Source organism: Microcaecilia unicolor, chromosome 3 (assembly GCF_901765095.1).
Source record: "Microcaecilia unicolor chromosome 3, aMicUni1.1, whole genome shotgun sequence".
Lineage (NCBI taxonomy): Eukaryota > Metazoa > Chordata > Amphibia > Gymnophiona > Siphonopidae > Microcaecilia > Microcaecilia unicolor.
Window position 1 is genome coordinate 452,326,242 of NC_044033.1, and position 23,329 is coordinate 452,349,570.

Genomic DNA, 23,329 nt, shown 5'->3' on the forward strand with positions numbered 1-23,329 from the left:
GTTATTTAGTTAATTGTGAATAAAGTTTAACTGACTAACTTCTCTAAAGTTACTCTTTACAGACTACATGCTTAACGTGGATCTCACTCCTAACTTTGAGCATGGATGGCACTTAGGCCTGCTGAAACCTGGTGTACATGCTGGCATGTAAGTAATGGCAGTTTGGTTGTAAATGACCCTATTGTATAAAATCATGCTTAATTTCTGGGAATGCCCCTAACCCACCCATGCCCCTCCTAGGGCCATGCCCCCTTTTGAAATTTAGGCATACATTTTATAGAATAGGGTACAGGTCAGATCTGTGCATAAACCCAAATGACTGCTCATTAACACCAATTACTGATTGTTATCAGCTCATTAACTATTTGGAATTTCCAAGTGTGCGAGTATATCCCCATTTTATGTTCTTACATTGGTTGCCAATAGAGGTCAGAATTATCTTTTCTGCTGTATTCTCTTTTGTTAAAGTGTTTGTTCCTTTAAGAAAGATTCCATGATTGGTTGCTATTTCTTGTGAGCATCTGACAACACCCTTTAAAGGGTCGCCATTTTCTTGATCTATTGTCTTCCTCCTCTGTCAAGAAATGAACAGAGTTTCCTTGCTGTGTGTTTGAAGTTGTGAAGAGTAAATGCTATTTGAAGCACAGCGTGTTTTTGATTTTGTGTTCACCTCTATCCTTTTTTCCAATAGATATTTGACCGACAGACCCTGAAGCAGGCAGATGAAAAGCTGGCCATCATACGTCACGGTCTGGATTGTTGGAAAAGGAAGCACAATACAAGCTAAGTACAAGCTAAGCACATTTTCTTGTATTTGGCAATATTGCAGTAGTATAGCAATAAGCAATAGTAGTAAGAAGAAAGAATAAATTCTGTGGCTCTGTTACTAAGGAGCTGCTGAAATACAGGAGGTTTTTCGTGCCGATGATGAAGCAGTCCTGTTCCCATTGCCTAATGTAGCCGGGAGCTTCTTGAGGCTTTTTCCTCCTTGTATTCTCACAATACTCCACAGCATCTTTCAGTCAGAACCCAAACGAGTATCCCTACTATTTATATTTGTATAACTTTAGGTGTGGCCATTTGCACCAACTGAAACGGAGTGCAAATCTACAAGCCTAAATTAGGAGCACATCCCCTCATTCTATAACAGTGCATTTAAATGTTAGGAACATCCTTGTTCCACCCATGACCCTCCCAATTCCATTCCCCCTTTCTGAACTCATGTGTACAATTTATGCATGGATCCTGTATGTAAAGTTATATGCATATATTTTAATTAAATCTAATTAGTGCCAATAAGTGGTTGTTAAGCCAATCACTGTCATGCATTAGCTTATTAAATTAAATTGCATGCAAAACTTGGGCGCACATCCAAATTTGTACACGCGACTTTTAGCAACTTTTATAGAATTTGGGGGTACACTCTTAAAATGCTGTTACAGCATGCAAAAGGCTATCATAGAAATGCATTAAAGTGTTTTGTGGTATACTGCCTCTTTGTACATTCTAGTTATCATGTGCTACTGATAAAAAAAAAAAAAACTTTTGGAAGACAACATGTCATGGATGGACAGTGGGCATACCATCTAGCAGGTTATACTTAATAATCTGGCTACTATAGATTAACATGGGAGCACTTAGCACCTTCTAAATATGAGGCAGTAATTGCTACTGCATTAACTCTATGCAGGTACTGCACATTAATGACATTAGAACATGACCTGCAATAAAATATGTTTTAAAAATCCCCCAATAGTGCTGCATTAAATCTAGGCTTAGCATATGGGAAAATCTCATGTTACCATGTGTTAAGCCCAAATTCTAGCATATTTTAGTAAAAAGGCCCCAAAAAGTTGAAAATCTGGTGTTGAATAGTTGCTTTCTTCTACTTTTACCTCCATATATGAATCCAAGTAAAATTCAAAGTAGAGGGTGATACACAACTCTCAATATGGGAGTAATGAATGAAAGACTTTATTGAGCCACCAAAGCAAGACCTGACATGGGTCCTTGTTTCGGCGGTCTGGCTGCCTGCTTCAGGGGTCACAAACAACACTTTTGACATCTCTGCTTTATATGTGGTACCTGATGCAATGATATGCACTAGTGTTCATCAAAATATGAGTGGTGCTGCCAGTGGTGGACAGTGTCATCAACTTGCTACTTAGATTTTAAAAATGCTGTCATCAGACTTGTGTCACCCTCTACTTTGAGTTGCGTCTTGATTCTTCATAGAGGTTGTGTCCTGTTTTCCTGTGGATATCCAAGTAAATTTTTCATGTCCCCAAATTTGTAGGCATATGTTGACTTTGAAGATATCTCTCAGATGTATACTGGAATACTCTCTAAGTCACATCTGAATTGTGTTCAGTTTGCTGGTACCCAAATATGGCCTTCGATTATCACTAAAATAACATGGTTTCCTTATAAAACTATTTTTGATCAAACCTATAGTATATTTACGTTGCCACTAACATTCTGAGAATTAAACAACTAAAAGCCATCCCCTTTGCATACTGGACTGGTAGAAGAATAGCAGCATCTGGATAGATTTAGAAAAAAGTAACTAAATGTTTCTGAATTTTTACACACTCGCCAATCTTTATGTTGAGAAACTACTTCAAATAACTGACAACAGCTGCATCTAAGATTACATACCAAGGATGTTTCATTTTTTTCAACAAAACTGAGTTTTTCTAAAATAGAGAAAACCATGTGTTCACACAAACCTACATTTATGATATTGCTACTAACCTAATAAGAAGAGACAGAGTACAAGAACTGAATTCAGGTGCCTCAGTCTAATGTCATCTTTAAAATGAGAATACCTGAACAGTGTGGAAGAGTTCCACTCCAATGGCTGTCTTCTTGACAAATTCTTGTAGAATTTCCTATTAGAGTGTGTCCCACTGGGCAAGAATAGCGAACTATGGATCCATAGGTAAATGTATCATCTGTAAGAATGGCATTGGCAGGAACTCCAGGATGTCCACAGGAAATAGCTGAGAATAGAAACAAACCGTAAGAATTGGTTGATACATCCAGAGTGAAATAGTATTTTTTTCTGAAACAGTACAGTCAACACAACAATTATAAATAACTGAAGTAAACTGAAAAATGTGAAGAACTTCAGCCTTGTGGCACTGCAGACTGAGTGGGGATGGTATGGTCAAGTTTTGGGAGCACTTGTGACTAGCATGGCACCGGCCAGTTCAAGTTTAAGTAGCAGTGATGTTCTTTGAATATATTGATGGAATGTTAAAGAAATTGTGTGTTAATAAAGCTGCGACTATGCTTTGTCACTGCTCTTCAGATTGAATAGTAGTTACTGTAGTTATAATTTATTGGAATGCATGTCGGCTGAAGTGTGGGGATGGTACAAATGCCTAAGTTAACTAATGTTTAATAATTTTCTGTATTTTAACATTGCACAAAATCAATCATTAAACACAGATACAATTTGGGTAATGCTAAAATGCTAAATAGTAGTAGTAATTATACAGGTTACCATCAACGAAGAATTAATACTTACGTAAACATTTTGGTAGTGATCTATCCCACATGCCATTTGCTTTGCATGTCAAAACAGAAGATCCTAACAGGTAGAAACCCTTTTTACAATGATACATCACACTGATTCCGTACTTGAAACTTTCAGGGTAATTTTGCTGTCCATAACGAATGGCATTTTCTACAAAGCCTGGATCTGAACAGTTTACCACTATAAAAAAGAGAGAGAGAGAGAGAGAGAGAGAGAGAGAGAGAGAGAGAGAGAGAGAGAGTGAGAGAGAGAGAGAGAGAGAGAGAGAGAGAGAGAGAGAGAGAGTTATAATTGGTATAATCAAAAGCAAGAAACAGTATTATACAACATTATCATAAGAACATCATAAGAACATAAGAACAGCCATACAGGGTCAGACCAATGAGCCATCCAGCCCAGTATCCTGCTTCCAGCAGTGGCCACTCCAAGTCACAAGTACCTGGCAGAAACACAATTAGTAGCACCATTCCACACTACCAATTCCAGGGAAAAGAAGTGCCTTCCCCCATGTCCATCTCAATAGCAGGCTATGGGCATTTCCTCCAGGAACTTGTCTTTAAACCCAGATTCACTAACCACCATTACCACATCCTCCGGCAATGAGTTCCAGAGCTTTCACTCTTTAAATGACACCCTACCCAATGCAACTTAAAAGAAATACACAATAGAACATACAATAAATAGTACATAAATCAATGGAAAACCAATCATAAATAGTAATGCTATATATGGGACCCTTTTACCAAGCTTTTAAAAAATCAAATTAGGGCTCAAATTATCAGGTTTTAGAACTACAAAGGTATGGGTTTTCAAGAACACATTTCCTCTTTCAATAAGACACATATTTTTACATGATCTGTGTTTATGGAAGGAGTTTGAGTAGAGAGCAGGTAGAATCACAGCTTGCACACAGAATAGCATTTTAGAAAGATCATACAAATTGGAACTCATACATCAAGGTTGGGATGTCTCCAGTTCTGCTAGTATTGTAGAACAGGATCTACAACTACGGACCAAGTCACATGAAGCCTATTCTAAATACATGGAGAAATGGACAATTAAGAACACAAGAATAGCCATACTGGGTTATTCCAATTGCCCATCTAGCCCAGTATCCTGCTCCCAATAGTAGCCAATCCAGGTCACAAGTACATGGCACTGTTTACTTGTGGCAGAAGCATCAATTTTAGAATATATAAAAGTCTAAAATATTAATGGCTCAAAACAAGCACATAAGTGTCTATGGTATGACATAGCAGCATACATGTTTGTATTAGCCATTTTAGGGGTCCTTTTACTAAGGTGCACCGAAAAATGGCTTGCACTAGTGTATATGTAGACGTCCATTTTTCAGCGCACCTGCAAAAAAGGCTTTTTTTTGGCCGAAAATGGACATGCGGCAAAATGAAAATTGGCACATGTCCATTTTGGGCCTGAGACTTTACTGCCACCCATTGACCTAAAAGTAAGGTCTCACGCGTTAACTGGGCAGTAATGGTCTACATGTACATAATGCCTAATTACCACCTGGTTAGTGCCACATGCTGGAAAATAAAAAATATTTTCTGGCGCACATAGCAGATGTGCATCAAAAATAAAATTACCGCCTGAGCAATGCGGTAGCTGGGTGGTAGTTCAAAATTGGCGTATGTAGGACGCGTGTACATACCTACACTGCTTAGTAAAAGGGCCCCTTAGAAACATACAGTCAATGTTTATTTTCCCTGAAGCTGTTACAGATCCCAGTATTCCTTGCCTGTTTCACTTGAAGGGGGAGGAGGATTAGGATAGCAACCACTTGGGTATTAAGAGGGTGACCTCCTCTAATACCTCCAGTGGAGCACTGCTCGATTGGAGCACTTTTCTGAAACCTAGATGTGCTCAGTACCAGGTGTAAATCCTGATATCAATCCTTCTGGACATAAATGTACATTCCCTTTCAGAAATGGGGAACCACATTTATTTTTTAGGCCCACCTTATCCCACCCAAAACATGCCCAGATAATGCTCCCTTGCAAGATGCATGATTTTAAATTTTAAATGTGTATGTAATGTCATGCATATGTAATATCAATTCAAAAAAGATCCCTAATAACAAGTACTCTGGTAACTAAAGCAGATAACAAAATATAAACCAGATACTATAAAAACGTGGATACTAAAATGCAGGTGGTAGCTTGATTTCACATTCAATTTAAATACCGTGGAAACCAACTCTCACATATATAATCTCATATTTATTTTTGGAGGGTTCTCAGAGTATTAACTCACCCAAATATGACCGTATATATAACTTACAGTCTCTACGGGTGGTTGAGCATCTCAATCATTGAACCCCTCCATGTTTTTTAATATTTTTTTTATATTGTTATCGTGACTTCACCAAACCACTCTTAGGTGCTCTAATCATGTGAGAGTGAATTACTCTACCACGGTAATACAAATTAATATCAAGTGTCAAGCTAACACCTACTGTTCCACTAATCCTCCGTGGATACTAAAGCATAGACCCGATACTAATCTTTCTTCACATTAATAATACATAGGAAAAAAGAGAGACCCTTATCTTATTCCATCAGTTGTCTCTCTTTAAAGTTGGGGATGCTGGGTTGCCATGATGTCATCAATGAAGGCACCACGGCGTCTCTCACCAAAATGAGCTCTGTCTATTCACTCCCTTTAAAAGTATGTATTCCATGAAGTATGCAAGGTCCGCTAAACTTTCAACTAATCATCAAGAGTCCAACTCTGCAGGGTTTCGTCCAAAACTTCCTCAGGAACTCCGAAATGATTTCTGCTCTATACCCAAGAGATGGAAACACTGGTTCTTATTTTAAGGACTAGCTGAGTTTTAGACCCACATAGGGCCTTATTCTATAAAGGTTATCCTAAATTTATGAGCATAATTTATGCTCCTAAATTTAAATTACAAGCATAATCTATGCTCCAACATAGATTATGTCCGTAATTTAGAAGAGTAAATGTAGGAGCATAAATTTTAGGAGCATAACCTTTATAGAATAAGGATTTATGGGGCCCTTTTACAAAGGTGCATAGGTGCCTATGCATGTCCAATGTGCATCAAATTGGCACTACCGCCCAGCTACCACATGCCCGAGGTGGTAATTCCATTTTTGGCATGTGCCCAAAACACGCAGTAGAAAATATTTTCTATTTTCTACCATGGTGCTCTTACACGTCGATAATCGTCAGTTGGTGCACGCTGTACACTTACCGCCTGGTTAGTGCGTGAGACCTTACCGCTAAGTCAATGGGTGACGTTAAGATCTCAGGCCGAAAATGGACACACTGGTTTTAATTTTGCCACATGTCCATTTTCCAGCACATTAAAAAATCCCCTTTTTTCCAGGTGTGCTCAGGAAATGAACCAGCGCACGTCCACAACATGCACCTACACCAGCGCAAACCACTTTGGGGCGTGCCTTAGGAAAAGGACCCCTATCAGGGGCATTTTCGAAAGAGAAGGCCGCCCATCTTTTGACAAAAATCGGGAGATGGGCGTCCTTCTCTCAGGGTCGCCCAAATTGGCATAATCGAAAGTCAATTTTGGGCTCCCTCACCTGCAGTCCGTCGCAGGGATGACCAAAGTTCACGGGGGCGTGTCGGAGGCATAGCGAAGGCGGGACTGGGGCATGCTTAAGAGATGGGTGTCCTCGGCCGATAATGGAAAAAAGAAGGGCATCCCTGACGAGCATTTGGTCGACTTTACTTGGTCCATTTTTTTCACGACCAAGCCTCAAAAAGGTGCCCAAACTGACCAGATGACCACCAGAGGGAAACGGGGATGACCTCCCCTTACTCCCCCAGTGGTCACCAACCCCCTCCCACCCTATTTTTTTTTTTTGCCAGCCTCAAATGTCATACCCAGCTCCCTGACAGCAGTATGCAGGTCCCTGGAGCAGTTTTAGTGGGTACTGCAGTGCACTTCAGGCAGGCGGACCCAAGCCCATCCCCCCTACCTGTTACACTTGTGGTGGTAAATGTATGTCAAAAATATATAATTGGGATGTCAGGGGCTGACAGGGGTGTTAGGGAGTCTAACATTTATGAATAGGGTGTCAGGAGGGGATCATCAGTTGGAGTTGCCTTGTTTATGTTTTTCACAGCTTATTTAAGAGGCTCCCCAGGGGCATCAGGTCTTTGACCTGGCCCAGTATAACAATTTTTATGTTCATGCTTCTGGCCTGATGCTCCATAGCAGGAAAATTTAAATCAGCTCCAGGCTGCGTCATTTTTTCATGAATAACAAAGCTAGTGAAGTTCAGCACAAGCTGTGTTATTCAATTTGTGTAATAATGAGGTGATTTGCATCTCATTATTATTTAACTCATGGCACACTTCTAAAAGATGCCTAAAGCATAAACCACATACATTGCTCCTTCTTGCTGAAATACCTGCTAACATTTTCAGTGCATTACCAGCAATAATTTTATAGAGGAGTGACCAACACGGGGTCTGACAAACACACAATTTCCCATTAAATGCATGCTATTTGGCTAAAAGTGTGTGTTATTCCCCTAACACATTAGTAACTACCCCCGTCCAAATATATATATAATTTAAAATGTTAGTTATGGTTTAATGATCATGTTGCCAAGCCATTTCTTGATATACTAGTAAATTAAGTAGAGGTTATAATATCAATATGATATTTTATTTTATTCTAAAGCAACCCCTAAGCAATTCAGAGTTATGTGTGAACTGAAATATGGGGAATAAAAACACTCAATCCTATATGCAGTCAGGACATATGGCATTTTTTAAATTTATAATATATCTGCAGGAATCAATTTGCCTCTTGGATAGGGTATTCTCATTCTTATATCAGTATTTTCTGTATAACTGTGGTTTGTATAACATAGAATACTTGCTGATTGGATTTGGATTGATAATTGTTCACCTTTTCAGTCTGACTTCAAGGCAAGTTACAAACAGAAACACAATTCTGACAACACATATAACTTTATACCAAAACCTATATGCAAACTGGAAAGGATTAAATATAATATTGTAAAATATGCTCTCCAGTGCAATTTGAGGGAAAGAAAAACTATATTTAAAACACATGTGCACAAATGTAAATTGCCTTGCAATTTTTGGAATAAGGGATATTTTAGAAAGAATTTTGAACAGATTGGCACTCATAACTGAATCAGTAGATTCCCTGATTGTCCTTCACCCTTGGGGCCCTGTTGTAAATCAAGCCAAGAAAGCAGAAATAGATTGCTTTCTCTCAATGACAGCTGTCAGGGGTTGCAAGGGAAATGAGTTCTGGCACTCTCAATTTAGTATGTTGAACAAAAGCTGAAGAATGCATAAGTCTGTCCTGATGACTTTGGAACTGTGCTCCAAGATTCAAACCCTTGAGGCCCAAAAAAAGAAATGAAAAGTGTTTCACAGATCTTTAGCCAGTTTTGTTGTAAAACTTAATGAGTTTGCAACAAAGTACACTAGCACTGCATATTTAAAATAGAAATCCTTATCATTCACCGAATACTCAGCAATTCTTACAAGGCTATCAAAAATATTTTATAAAATATTCTTCGTCATGGCTACCTCAGCTAAAGCAACTATAAAAGATGTTGGAACTTTTTGTTTTATATTTATTGATTTTAACATTTACATTCACATATAAATGTTTAGGAAATATTCGTAAATCTACAACAATGGCAATAAACAGCTTAACTCTAATTCTTTTTTAAATTTGTCCACAACACATTTAGATCCAAGTACAAGGCAAAAATAATTTAACAGACAAAAATAACAATAATATCATTAGCGCAAGGAGGAGCAAGAGAACGCTCGCAATCGATCTATAGCTTTAAGTTGTGGGCGTATGCAAAGAGTCCCTCGCACTTTCTTTTGAAATAATAAATTGCAACAATTTTGGGGGGGAGGGGGGTCAAAAAATGTAATTATTAGTTTCTAGAAACACAAAACATCTACAAGGAAATTTTAAGTTAAACAAAGCTCCTAAGTTGAGAACTCTTGGTTTAAGCACCATGAATTCTCTTCTTCTTTTTTGTGTGTCTCTGGCCAAATCTTGAATTTTAGTTCCCAAAAAAAGTGCATTAATGTGACGAAAATCGGCTCGAAAAATGTTATTTCTGTCTGGTTCCAAAGCGAAAGACACCAAAAGTGTGGTTCTTTCAGTCACCATCTCTAATGAAATCTCCAAGAATTCAGTCAAATTTAGTTCAGAAACAGACTGAGGTTGCACATTAGGAGGTCTTGAAGAACCTGTTATATATTGAGTTCTTACTCTGGGTGGAAAGCCCTCCATTGGTATTCCTAATATATCTCCAAAATATTTTTTAACATATCCAAAGCAGGTATTAATGGAGATTTAGAAAAATATATAAATATTAGATTGTTCCTACAACCTTGATTTTCCAGGAATTCAAGTTTACAAACTTGAATATCCTTCTCTGTTACAAGCATTGTTGTAACATTCTGCAGTTGGGCAACTTCTCCCTTCAAAACTGTTATTTGATTTGCTTGATCCTGAATATTTTCAGACAGATTTTGAATAGTCTGTTTCAATCCCATAACTTCTCCTTTAAAGGAGTTTGAAATAGATATGAGAGTGGAGTTCAAACCTTGTATAGCATCCCACAATGACTCTATTGTCACCACAGCTAGTCTGAACAAACCTCCATTCCCACCGGAAGGTAAATCCCGAGCAGAAGAAAACAGCACTCCCGGTATCCCCTCCGCTGTTACTCCGCTCGGGGTTGGGGTGTCGCGAGGGCCTTCTCCCACAGCAAGCGCTGGCTCATCCAGCACCTCCGCTTGCTGTAACTCTATCGGCGCCGAATCTCTTCCGGGTCGCGGGGGAGCTGTGCAAGAGGGAGGGCTCAATGACGCTTCCTCTATGCTATGGTCCACGTCTGACGACGCGGAACCCATCAAAGCGAGCCTCTGTTCCCCAAGTGCTCTCACCCCGAAGTTTTCTAAAGTTGCTTGGCACGTAGGAGGGATCTTTGCCGGGGTTGAGGAGATAAGTCCCCTGGCTTTCCCTTTTCGTTTCCCCTTCATATCATAAGGGGAAATCTCCTTAGCGTTTGGCTGCTTCAGATTTTCTCAGGAGCTCAGAGCACACAAGCTTCTCTAAGCGCCATCTTGAATCTGCCATCTTGGAACTTTTTAAATCTCTCCAGTGTTAAAATAATGTTCTAATACACGCAGAGCCACTTGTTAAGGTATAACGGTATGCAATTAAGTAATATCCATAGTCACTAATAGGCAACTTTTTAAATCAGTTTCTGTCTGAGAAAACTCCTCAAGCTGTCTGAGAGACATTGAACGCTCAGGGGTCCTTTTACTAAGGTGCGCTAAAAAGGCAGTGTAGGTGCAGGTTTTGGGCATGCACTGATCTATTTTTAAGAATGCCTGTAAAAAAGGCCTTTTTAAAATTTTCGCCAAAAATGGATGTGTGGCAAAATAAAAATTGCTGCGCATACATTTTGGGCCTGCAACCTTACCGCCAGCCATTGACCTAGTGGTAAAGTCTCACGCTGTAACCGGGTGGTAATGACCTACGCACATCAAATGTGAAATTACCACAAGAGCCACACAGTAGCCCGGTGGTAACTCATTTTGGTGCACGTTGGGCTTATGCAGCTTAGTAAAAGTGCCCCTTAGAGCAGCAGTTCTCAAGAACATTTTTCAATTGCACAAAAAAAGAATGCTCTATAATTTCTTCTCTTAAGAAAAACTCTGAAATTATTATCCACAGAGCAGACAAGGGGGTGCAATTGTTTTTGCTGGACTGGAAGATGTATGAAAATGAAGTTTACTTGCAACTTATGAAAGTAACTAATTATAAACTGTTGAAAAAAGATCCTACGGGAGATTTACAAGTTATTATATCTGAGATGACTACAGAAGCACTTAAGAAAGGTTTTCTTACAAGGAAAGAATTTGAATATTTAACAGGCTTATTTTTGAAAGAGAAGGGCGCTCATCTTTCAACACAAATCGCAAGATGGGCGTCCTTCTCACAGGATTGCCCAAATCAGCATAATCGAAAGCCGATTTTGGGCATCCTCAACTGCTTTCCATCACGGGGACGACCAAAGTTCACGGGGGCGTGTTGGAAGCATAGTGAAGGCGGGCCTGGGTCGTGCTTAACACATGGGTATCCTCGGCCGATAATGGAAAAAAGAAAGGCGTCCCTGACGAACACTTGGACGACTTTACTTGGTCTTTTTTTTTAAGACCAAGCCACAAAATGTGCACTAAATGACCAGATGACCATCTGAGAGAATCGGGGATGACCTCCCCTTACTCCCCCAGTGGTCACCAATCCCCTCCCACCCTAAAGAAAATTAAAAAAAACATTTTTTTGCCAGACTGTATGCCAGCCTGAAATGTCATACCCAGCTCCCTGACAGCAGTATGCAGGTCCCTGGAGCAGTTTTAGTGGGTACTGCAGTGAACTTCAGGCAGGTGGACCCAGGCCCATCCCCCCTACCTATTACACTTGTGGTGGTAAATGTGAGCCCTCCAAAACCCACCACAAACCCACTGTACGCACGTGTAGGTGCCCCCCTTCATCTCTAAGGGCTATGGTAGTGGTATGCAGTTGTGAGGAGTGGGTTTGGGGGGTGGTTTGGGGGCTCATCACACAAGGGAGCTTTTTCTGAAGTCCACTGCAGTGCCCCCTATGGTGCCCGGTTGGTGTCCTGGCATGTCAGGGGGGCAAGTGCACTACGAATGCTGGCTCCTCCCATGACCAAATGGCTTGGATTTGGTCGTTTCTGAGATGGGAGTCCTCGGTTTCCATTATCGCTGATAATCGGGGACGACCATCTCTAAGGATGACCATCTCTAAGGTCGACCTAAATGTTGAGATTTGGGCATCCCCGACCCGTATTATCGAAACAAAAGATGGACACCCATCTTGTTTTGATAATATGGGTTTCCCCACCCCTTTGCGGGGACGTCCTGCGAGGACGTCCTCAGGAAAACTTGGGTGCCCAGTTCGATTATGCACCTCTAAATGTTGCTGCTTCTATGACACCAGTATTTTATATTCTACTGCAAATTCATAAGACGTTGATGAATCCTCCAGGATGACCGATTGTTTTGAGTAAAGGTTCCATACTGGAACCTCTGTCAGTCTATGTTGATCATTTTTTTAAACCTATTGTGCAAGAAGCTAAGTCATATATTAGACTCTTCTGATTTTTTAAGCAGCTTGAGGAGTTTGATCAGATAGAAACTGATTTAAAAAGTTGCCTATTGGTGACATTGGATATCACTTGATTGTATACTGTTATACCTCAACAAGAGGTGCTGCGTGTATTAGAACATTATTTAAATGCTAGAGAGATTTTTTTTAAAGTTCCAATATCTTTTATAGTGGTTTTATAAAATATTTTTGATAGCCTTGTAAGAATTGCCGAGTATTCGGTGAATGATAAGCTTTGTATTTTGAAAAATTAATAGCACTTCACCACCTTCCAATTATTGAGATTGGCAACTATTTAAGATAGAAATCATTAGACTATGCTTGATTTTAGACTATGCTTGATTTTCAACTCTTAAGGCCCTGTTTACTAAGGTGTACTAGCATTTTTAGTGTGTGCTAAAATTAACGCACGCTAAATGCTAGAGACACCCATATATTCCTATGGGTGTCGCACTAAAAACGCTAGCATGCCTATAGTGCGGCTTAGTAAACAGGACCCTTAGAGTAATAACAGTAGACATGTTAAGTGAAAGGAAATATATTTACACTTATACATCTCTATCATATTAAAAGTACTTATACATTTGTAGGGTAATTCTGTAAGGAAGGTACTACACACCAGTTATATGGGTAAATGCCTAGAATATTGATATTGTGATGAGCGGGGTGTCTATGCCACTCCACTGTTTTCCCTCATCATGCTAATAGCCAGGTTAAAATTCAGGAGCTTCACAGGAGCCTTGGGAGGGTTGAGGAAGATGGAAACTGGGTAGGAATCCCCAGGAGTGGAGTATGCTAAAAGCAGCCCAGGAAACCTCAGTGTTATAGAAAAGCTTTGGGAAGGAAATAAAGCCTGGGCTGGAGTCCCAATAGTCCTTAGAGCTTGTAGGGGGTGCGGCAAGGACAGGCGCCCTTCTAGAAACTTCTGCTGAGGATATAAAATCCCAATTCAGAAAGGAGGAGGAGAAAGACAAGGAGGAGCAAGACTGGAAGAGTCAAATGCCCAGGTAACTGGCAAGGAACCTAGCTGAGCATACTCCCCAGGAAGCATAGAAATGAGGACCTTGACAAGAAGAGGAACAAGGTACTGTTTTTGGTTGAAATATGTTGATTGCACCCAATAGATGAAACCAGGGGCATGCTTCCCCTGGTATTTTTCTTTTATTAATTAACAGCTGAAGGCAAAGGATAGGATAAAATGTTGTGTTGAGTGATGTTCTATCCAGAGTGTGAAGGCTGTTTTAAGGCTGTGCTCAAGCCATTGAAATTGAAATAGTTTTTTTTTTGATATGGAAATGAACTCCCCCCCCCCCCCCATTAAACTCAGCTGTATGAGAGAGTGCTAATGACTTAAGTTGTCCTAATTTGCATATTTCCTAGCTCCAGCCACATAGGGAGCTGACTTAATTTGCATACCATACATCCTGATGGGAAAGTTGTACAAGAACTCACCTGTTCAAGAAGGCATACCCCACAGCATCTGACATAAATACCGAACAATGAATAATGGCATTTTAATCAGGAAACGGACAGTTTTAAACCCCAATGCATGATCACACCCTAACATTTTGTCTGAATCACCCCAATCTATTTACCAATACTTCTTTACTGTATTTGTCACTGTAATAGTGCCCCTATACTGTATTTGTTCACGCCGGAGTCTTTAACCACCTCTCCGGAACTATGTAAGCCACTTTGTGCCTACTAATAAGTGGGAAAAGGTGGGATACAAATGTAACAAATAAATAATAAATAAATTATTGTAAGCAGCTGGATAATAAAGTTGTATATGAGTAAGAAGTGTGTGTGACAGTTTTGAGGTACTTTACCAATATGAGAATATTGACTTATCTTTTTCTTCTTCACCCTGACTGTGCAAGGGTGGTCTAGTGGTTAGGGTGGTGGACTTTGGTCCTGAGGAACTGAGTTCAATTCCCACTTCAGGCACAGGCAGCTCCTTGTGACTCTGGGCAAGTCACTTAACCCTCCATTGCCCCAGGTACAAATAAGTACCTGTATACAATATGTAAGCTGCATTGAGCCTGCCATGAGTGGGAAAGTGCGGGGTACAAATGCAACAAAAAAAAAAAAAAAAAAAAAGGGGGCTGAGAAGAGGAACCTGGCCAGCTTGGTGGCTAGGTTAAGAGGCAATTCCATATTGGTAAATAGACTTGTTGGAAGCTTCAGAGTGCCAGGGCACTCCTGTTCAAACTCGTTGGAATCTCTTTCCTTTTATCTTGCTGCACCACATGCCTGGAATAGACTTCCTGAGTCAGTACGTCAAGTTCTATCTCTGGCTTTCTTCAAATCTAAGATAAAAGCCTACCTTTTTGATGCTGCTTTTAACTCATAACCCTTATTCACTTGTTCAGAACCCTTATTTTATCATCCTCACTTTAATATTCCCTTATCTCTTGTTTGTCCTGTTTGTCTGTCCTAATTAGATTGTAAGCTCTGTCGAGCAGGGACTGTCTCTTCATGTTCAAGTGTACAGCGCTGCGCACGTCTAGTAGTGTTTTAGAAATGATAAGTAGTAGTAGTAGTAGTAGTATATGTGTACATATAGGTGTAAATGCCAAAAATCTGCCTAGGTGCTGTTTTCTATATATGCTTGTATTTGTAATTTGTATTTGACAGATAGATGTAGGTAATGTCTGGATGGAGTATATACCATACAATAACTTTTCAAATGCTTCCCAAAAGTAAAGAAAAAAAAGGAAAATAAATAAGTTTCAATAATTCTTGCCTTATTGCTCAGGTCCCAAAAGAAGTGAACAAAAATGAAATCTATACATCACAGCTTTTTCCATCTTCATAAGAGGAGAAAGCCACAGTGCCTCTAGCAAACTCTTAAAGTAATGAATATTCAAAAGATAAAAAAATGAAAAAATGATTTTAAAAAATCCCCAAATGGAATACAAACACTGGCTCTTATTTATACCACCTAAATCTAAAATATCATGTATAAAAATCTGTGGCCAATTACTTGGGCTTAAGAGAGACACTCTGCCACATTTGTCTGGTGCTGTGTGTGTGTGTGTGTGTGTGTGTGTGTGTGTGTGTGTGTGTGTGTGTGTGTGTGTGTGTGTGTTTGTATGGAAGGAATTCTTTTCAGTGCCAGTCTGGATGAAGGAAGTGGCCCCTACCATCAAGAAGCCCCCAGCTTTTTTGCTGGACTCACTGAATGGTAGCTACATTCCAGCTGAGAGTCTATTTGTGTTAATGTGTGAAAAAGGCCAGGTATTCTGTTAGCTTATGGGAGTAATTCTATAAAGACGGTGCTATTATTTACAGAGCAAATATATGTGTAAATGACGAGAATACCAGCATATAATGTGAATGTGGGCACATAAGTGCCAAACTTAAAGCTATGTGTTATTTGGTAAATATGCGCATATCTTACAAATGTATCTTGACAGGTGGGAATACACATAGGTGGAGCCTGGACAGAGCATGGGCAGGACTCACACTAATGACATGTATTTCTGGCATCTAGGTGCAAACGTTTACACCACATCTATGGCTGGTGTAAGTGTTCTTGCCTAACTGCATACCTGTGTACATATCCAGTTATGCAAACATTCTATAAAGGGAAATAGGCACCTACTTTCCTTTACAAAATAGGCTCTGATTAGATGCCCACTAAGCCAAGGTTGGTCACTTTGTATGCATCTGAGGCCTATGTCCATATGCAGGCCTAGACCTGTAACACCCCTGCTGAGCAAGACTGTCACAGAGGAATGAACATTTCCTGTATCTCTGCCGGCCTAAGGACACTGTTAGTTCAGAGAACATCTGCACTTCATCTCAGGAGGTGAAGCTGGTTACCTGACAGATTTACAAGCCACAGGTATGTGATAACACTTATGGAACCTTTTGCAATGGTGCCAGTTTTCACAGAGAGGGCATGTCTGTATCAACACTGGACTTCTTTGTCTACAAAGTCTGAATTTCATCTACTGGACAGTAGGAACTTGTGTTCTGATGGGACCAAAACAGTCACTTGAGGACTGTGGACGGAGAGCCAGACAGATTTTGGAAAGAAAAAGAAAAGGAGAATTTTCTTGGCACTGATCCAGAGTGGTCACATCTCTGATAGCTCTGGAGAGAAACTCTCAGTGCCAAATACTGAGACTCCTTGCCCTTTCACTAGCAGAGAAGCAAGCTAAGGATCATAGCTGCTGATCCTTGTGCAAATGACTAACTGCCTGGGCTGGAGAGGAGATAACGGTCATCTCTATACTAATCAGCTCACTCTTCACAGCTGTAGCTGGAAGAAGAAACTGCATCTGCCAAAGACCAGCTAAGAAACATGTCTTAGGTTGAGAAGCCAGGTTCATCCCTAGTTTGAGGATCAGATAGTTATCATTTCTAATTGTCATAGGCTGTGTTAGATCATGAGCACAGTTAGTAGCCAAAATACTTGGCTTTGGTATTCTCAGGTATAATTCTCAGCACTGACAGAGCTATATATACAGATTTCTATTTTTGTGTAAGTCTTAGGGGTCCTTTTACTAAGGTACAATGAAAAATGGGCTGTGCTAGTGTAGGTGCACGTTTTGGGTGCATGCAGATCCACTTTTCAGCACGCCTGTAAAAAAGGCTTTTTAAAAATTTTTGCCAAAAATGGATGTGTGGCAAAATAAAAATTGGCACATGTCCATTTTGGGTTTGAGACCTTACCGCCACCCATTAACTTACCGGTAAGGTCTCACGTGTTAACCATGCAGTAATTGTCTACGCACGTAGAATGACAATTACCGCCCGGTTTCTGCCTCATGCTGGAAAAAAGTTTATTTTCCGACGTGCGTAGCGGACACGTGTAAAAAAAATGAAATTACCAAGCGGGCCACGTGGTAGCCGGGCGGTAACTCTGAATTGACATGCATTCGGTGCGCATAGGCGCCTACACAGCTTAGTAAAAGGGCCCCTTAGTGATATATCTTTGGTGTAATCCTAGTAGTATTTATTTTGTGTGTATGCTTGCTGTTTCACTAACGTTTATTATATTATTATTCATATTGAATATTTATCATTTCCACCTGAGCATTTTGGTTTGGTTCTCTGTAGTAATCTCCCCCTAGATAGAGCCCAGATAAGTGCTATATTAGGTGAACCTTTGTCTATTGGCAATTGTTTACTAAGTTCAGTGATTAGGTGCACAGCAATTCCTACAACAGATAAAATGAGAACTTTGTCATGGAAGAATGAACATTTTCTGTATCTCTACCAGCTGATTTCCTGATTAGCTGATCAGCATTTCCTACTACAGATAAGTACATACAATTCAGGTGGGAGAATGGTCATTATGAGAAGATCCTCAATTATAAAGAACAGCATAGGATATTCTTATTAAATACAGTTAGTCCAGTTGGTCTTAATGACAAAGATGTCATTGGTTTGAATCAGGTTACTGTGACTGGTGGACTAGTAGTCAGGTGAAACTAAAATCTGAGTGTTTAAAACACAGCCGCCTTCTTGACTGCTTGAAGTACTGAAGTTGGCAAGATGAACAGGGTCTCCGAAAAGTGTCATAGAAAGCCATCATTGTATTACTTTACAAAATATGCACATTCACACGTGCTTATGCACTAACATTTATACCTGCTCCTGAAAAGGTATAAAATGCATATAGCTTCATTTTAGCCATGATCTCTGCAACACTTTGAGGGCAATTTTATAAAGTCACAGTCACCTATGTAACGTTTTATAATATATTTATGTTTATTTATTATTTGACATACCACCTTTACATTAAATAGGTCAAAGCAGTTCACAAAACCAATTAAACATTTTTTTAAAGGAAGCAGAAAGGGAACTCCAGGCACAGATAGGATGGAGAACAAACACACAGGAGAACAATCTTCCAAGCTTATGCAATAGTAGGGGAGTCCAGGCACAAAGTCATACCTGCTCTGATAGTGTAAATGTGTAAACACATATTTTATAAACCGGGTGCACCCTTTCCACAAATTATATGCCCTGGATGTACATATAACCAGTGCATATATAAGTCAGCAAATAATCTTTTCAGAGTATAATTTGCCACACTTCTAATGGTATATGCCCTAGAATATTTGCCGATTATATTATATGGGATCTTATCTTATAAGTTGTCAAAATAAAAAGATATTTTAGAGAATCTCATCTGCAGAACCTGCCAAAATAACAAAATGAATACTATAGTTAACATTGACCTGAAACTGATAACAGGTTTCACAAATTACACACATACAGATGTAGCCTTTGTGCTTTCAGGCATTAAAGCAAATGATATAAAAAGACAGACCCTATCATTACTACTGGTAGTAAAGGCAAAAGATGACAAACATTACATGTGTCATCAACTGTTAGCTGAAGCATAAGAGATTTAAAAGTCACAATCCAGTCATACAAGGACTTTTGTCAAGAAATTCCTTAAACAGAATGCAGAAGTGCTACCACAGGCACCTGCCCCAATGGGTTTGTCCTTTTGGAGCTCCTTCAGAACAACAGAGGAATAATAGGGGCTTTTGATTTTTTTTTCTCCTCCCCAAGATGAACTATTTTGATAGAAGAACACTAAAATGTAAAGTCCCTGTAGCTGCTTCTCCTACTGTAAATGAAATAATGGATAAGTATGTCCAGAGTTATCAGTTAGGATGACCTGAGGCAAAGGAGTATGCAATTACTGCCTGCTGAGTAGGGGGGTCTTTCTGAATTCTGATGAAAGGATGCCTCCAGCCACACCTATGGCCTCTCTCAATTGCCCAGAGGAAACCAGGACAATGAGTCAGGGTACAATATTCACAACAGAGTCACAAGCAGGGCAACAATTGCCTTTTCCAAACTCTGAGAACTTTTGTAGCATGGATATTCTTGTGCTGCCACAATGACATCCATGCCCTTTGCTTTGCCCTGTTCCTAATTCAGTTTGCAAAATCGATGTTCATATTGGATGTAATCAGCAAATGGATGTCCATTTCTGATGTATTTTAGAACAGGCTGTACGTTGTTAGATCCTGTTCTAAAACACTAGCAACACCAGTGACAAACTGACCTAGACATCCTTACTCTTAGTTGGATGTCCTTTCTAAAATGTCGCTCAATAGCTCCCAGACCTGTAAGATGTTATGTGTTACAATATGAAAAAGAAGAATATTTTCTCACAATCTTCTTCAATTTTATTTTGAAGTTATTTTGTACTTCAGACAGCTGTAAACAAACAAACAAAAAACCCTCTGGTGTCTTTTTTAGGATTTAGCATGAAAAGCTTCAATGCAATAGCAGAGGTAGCTGTGAGTCATTTGATTCCTAACCATATTTTCTAAAATCCTACTACTACTACTATGCAATATTTCTATAGTACTACTAGGTATATTCGGTGGTGTACAGATATGCGAAAAAGATAATGCAAGTTATTTAAGAAAACAAGATTAAATGAGAAAGCTAAAATCTATAAGAACAAAGATTATTAGCTGTAAAGTATTCCATCAAAGATACTAATCAATTGGTCTTTGTAAACTGTCTAGATAAAAAAAAAAAAATGCCTGCAAACAAGAAACATTAACACAGAATGGTCCTGTTCACTTCAACCTCTTCTACCACCTTTTCCTTCACTAGTCCACCATTGAAATGAATACCGGTTGTGCTAGACTTGGTCTATTTTTCTGCAGCTTTACTTTTCTTGGACACAATTTAATAGCATTTCAAACACCAATCTTCCAGTTCTAACTCCTTTCTGGAACCTTCTCGGTTGTTACTGACAAATGCATATGTCACCAATCTGCTACACATTTTGAAAGAGGTTAATAAATAAGTGTATAAAGGTGAGCTGGTTGAAGTGACAGCTCATTTTGCATACAACATCAAAGGCAGACATTGAGACATTCAGCTCAAAACGTGCACACATTTCCCTGTCGTTTTCAAAAGGCTCTGCCAAATGAAGACTCAGAATTATAGATGAAGTGAGATATAAAACTTTTAACTTTATATATATATATATATATATATATATATATATATATATATATATATATATATATATATATATATATATATATCCTAGCACATCCAGAGGGAGTGGTGATTTAACAAGAAATCAAGACATATATGTATAAAACAATGCATCTTGATGCCTGAAACTATATGCTTCTGCAGCCAAGAGCAATGATGGTTCCTAACTGTAAAAAGGAATAGTGGGCCCCAATCAGGTTTCATATCTGTACAGGGGGTGGTGGTAGGTATTATATCCTCCTCTCACCCTTTCGATACAAGACCCCCAAGACTGCCACTCACCCCCAATAACACAAGTAATCTACCCCCAGACTCCTCTCCCAGCTCCCAATATTAAGAAAGCATTATTGGCCCCCCTTTCTAACCCCCCAACCCCTGGAGTTCCCTTCCCTTTCACCCCTGGTACTACCAAGTTATAAAAACTGCTGCTAGAAGTCATGGTGGCCATGTTGAATCTGGAGCCACAATGGCCAGAAGTGAGTGGAGAATGCTCTTGCCCTTTATACCCTAGACCACCAGAGATTTTTAAAGGTAGACTTGGGGGGGAGGGGTTAGAGGTTTGCGGTCCATGTTGAGCAGAACAGTGCTCTTGGGGAGGGGGGATCAGAATGGGTAGGACTTTGCTCTTGGGGAGGGAACTGGAATCTGCAGGTGGACAGCCTGACCAGATACCCTTATGTGGATGCCTGACTGAATACTGGCTAGGACCAGTATAAGTACCAGTGACCAGGAGAAGTCAGGTTATATCCAGATATTTTATAACGGTGTCTGTAATTGGCCCAGAATTGAATATCCCTGTCTAATTTAGCAGGTAACACTCACGGCATAAAAAACATTGACTGCTGCTAAATATTGATCAGTCAGTTGTTCATTCACAAGATTGTGAGAAATTACATGAGGACCTTGGGAGACTAGGAGATTAGACAACCTCAGAGTCATCATTGACTCCTCCCTCTCCTTCTCCGCGCATATCCAGCAGATAGCCAAGACCTGTTGCTTCTTTCTCTACAACATCAGCAAAATTCACCCTTTCCTCTCTGAGCACACCACCCGAACTCTCGTCCACTCTCTTATTACCTCTCGCCTTGACTATTGCAACCTACTCCTCACTGGCCTCCCACTTAGCCACCTATCCCCCCTTCAATCCGTTCAGAACTCTGCTGCACGTCTTATCTTCCGCCTGGACCGATATGCTCATATCACCCCTCTCCTCAAGTCACTTCACTGGCTTCCAATCAGGTACCGCACATAGTTCAAACTTCTACTACTAACCTACAAATGCACTCAATCTGCAGCCCCTACCCAAAACCTCCGCTCACAGGACAAATCCCTCCTCTCTGCTCCCTTCTCCACCATTGCCAACTCCAGGCTCCGCCCTTTCTGCCTTGCCTCTCCCTATGCTTGGAACAAACTCCCTAAGCCCATACGCAAAGCCCCCTCCCTGCCCATCTTTAAATCCTTACTCAAAGCCCATCTCTTCAATGTCACCTTCGGCACCTAATCATTTTACCTCTATCCAGGAAATCTAGACTGCCCCAATTGACTGTCTGCACATGTTGTCCATTAGATTGTAAGCTGATTGCACATGTTGTCCTTTAGACTGTAAGCTCCTTTGAGCAGGGACTGTCCTTCTTTGTTAAAATGTACAGCGCTGCGTAACCCTAGTAGCACTTTAGAAATGTTAAGTAGTAGTAGTAAATTAAATTTATTGTGGTTGATGCACATAGGGAAAAATAATCACCAGCAAGGAAAAGAATCATCATGAACAATATGTTGAAAGCCTTGGCTCGGTGTGTGGCACCAAATAAATAGAACTTATCAGCAGAAGCACAAAAATCTGGAGATATGAAGAAAACAGAAATAAGACACATCAAAATAAAATCTCTCAGCGTATTTTCTACAATGACAACTAGATCTTTTTCTTGGGTGCCGACTTCTAAGTTGGACCCTAGCATCAGGTAACTATGATTCAGATTATTCTTCTCAATGTGCATCACTTTGCATTTGTCCACATTAAATTTCATCTGCCATTTGGATGTCCAGTTTTATTTATTTATTTGTTACATTTGTACCCTGCACTTTCCCACTCATAGCAGGTTCAATGCGGCTTACATAGTAGTAAGATTAAAAAGTAAAATGGAGAGACTACAGTCTAAGATTAACAGAGTAAAGGAGATGTGTAGATAGGTAACATTATAAGGGAGAAGGGTATAAGAGGTAGGAGGAGGAGCTAGTTTTAGGCTAGATTGAGATAATTAAGTGATAGGGTTGGGTAAACATAGGGAAAATTGGAGGAGGCGTGGTCTGAGACATTGACATTGTCACAGGGTCAGGTGAAGAATAGGTGGGTACATAAAGTTAGGTCGTGGCGTTTGGATAAGCCTCCTTGAATAGATGGGTTTTCAGCGATTTTCTGAAGGGTAGGTAGTCTTTCATAGAGCGAATGGGTCTGGGTAGGGCATTCCAGAGTTGACTACCTTTGAAGGAGAAGTTGGAATCATAAGAGGATTTGTACTTGTTTTCTAAGTTCTTCCTGTAATGTTTCGCAGCCATGAGTGATTTGACACATTTGAATA

General features: G+C 39.9%; 1 protein-coding gene across 1 annotated transcript in view; it reads right to left on the reverse strand.

The window, feature by feature from the left end:
- The window catches only part of CSMD1 (CUB and Sushi multiple domains 1), a 2,896,277-nt gene that overhangs the window by 108,066 nt on the left and 2,764,882 nt on the right, over window positions 1-23,329 (reverse strand). The window contains exons 55-56 of the mRNA XM_030195161.1: window positions 3,533-3,721; window positions 2,829-3,002 (exon numbers count right to left, since the gene is read on the reverse strand). Of these exons, the coding sequence (XP_030051021.1) occupies window positions 2,829-3,002; window positions 3,533-3,721 (363 nt within the window). The remainder of the gene's footprint in view (window positions 1-2,828; window positions 3,003-3,532; window positions 3,722-23,329) is intronic.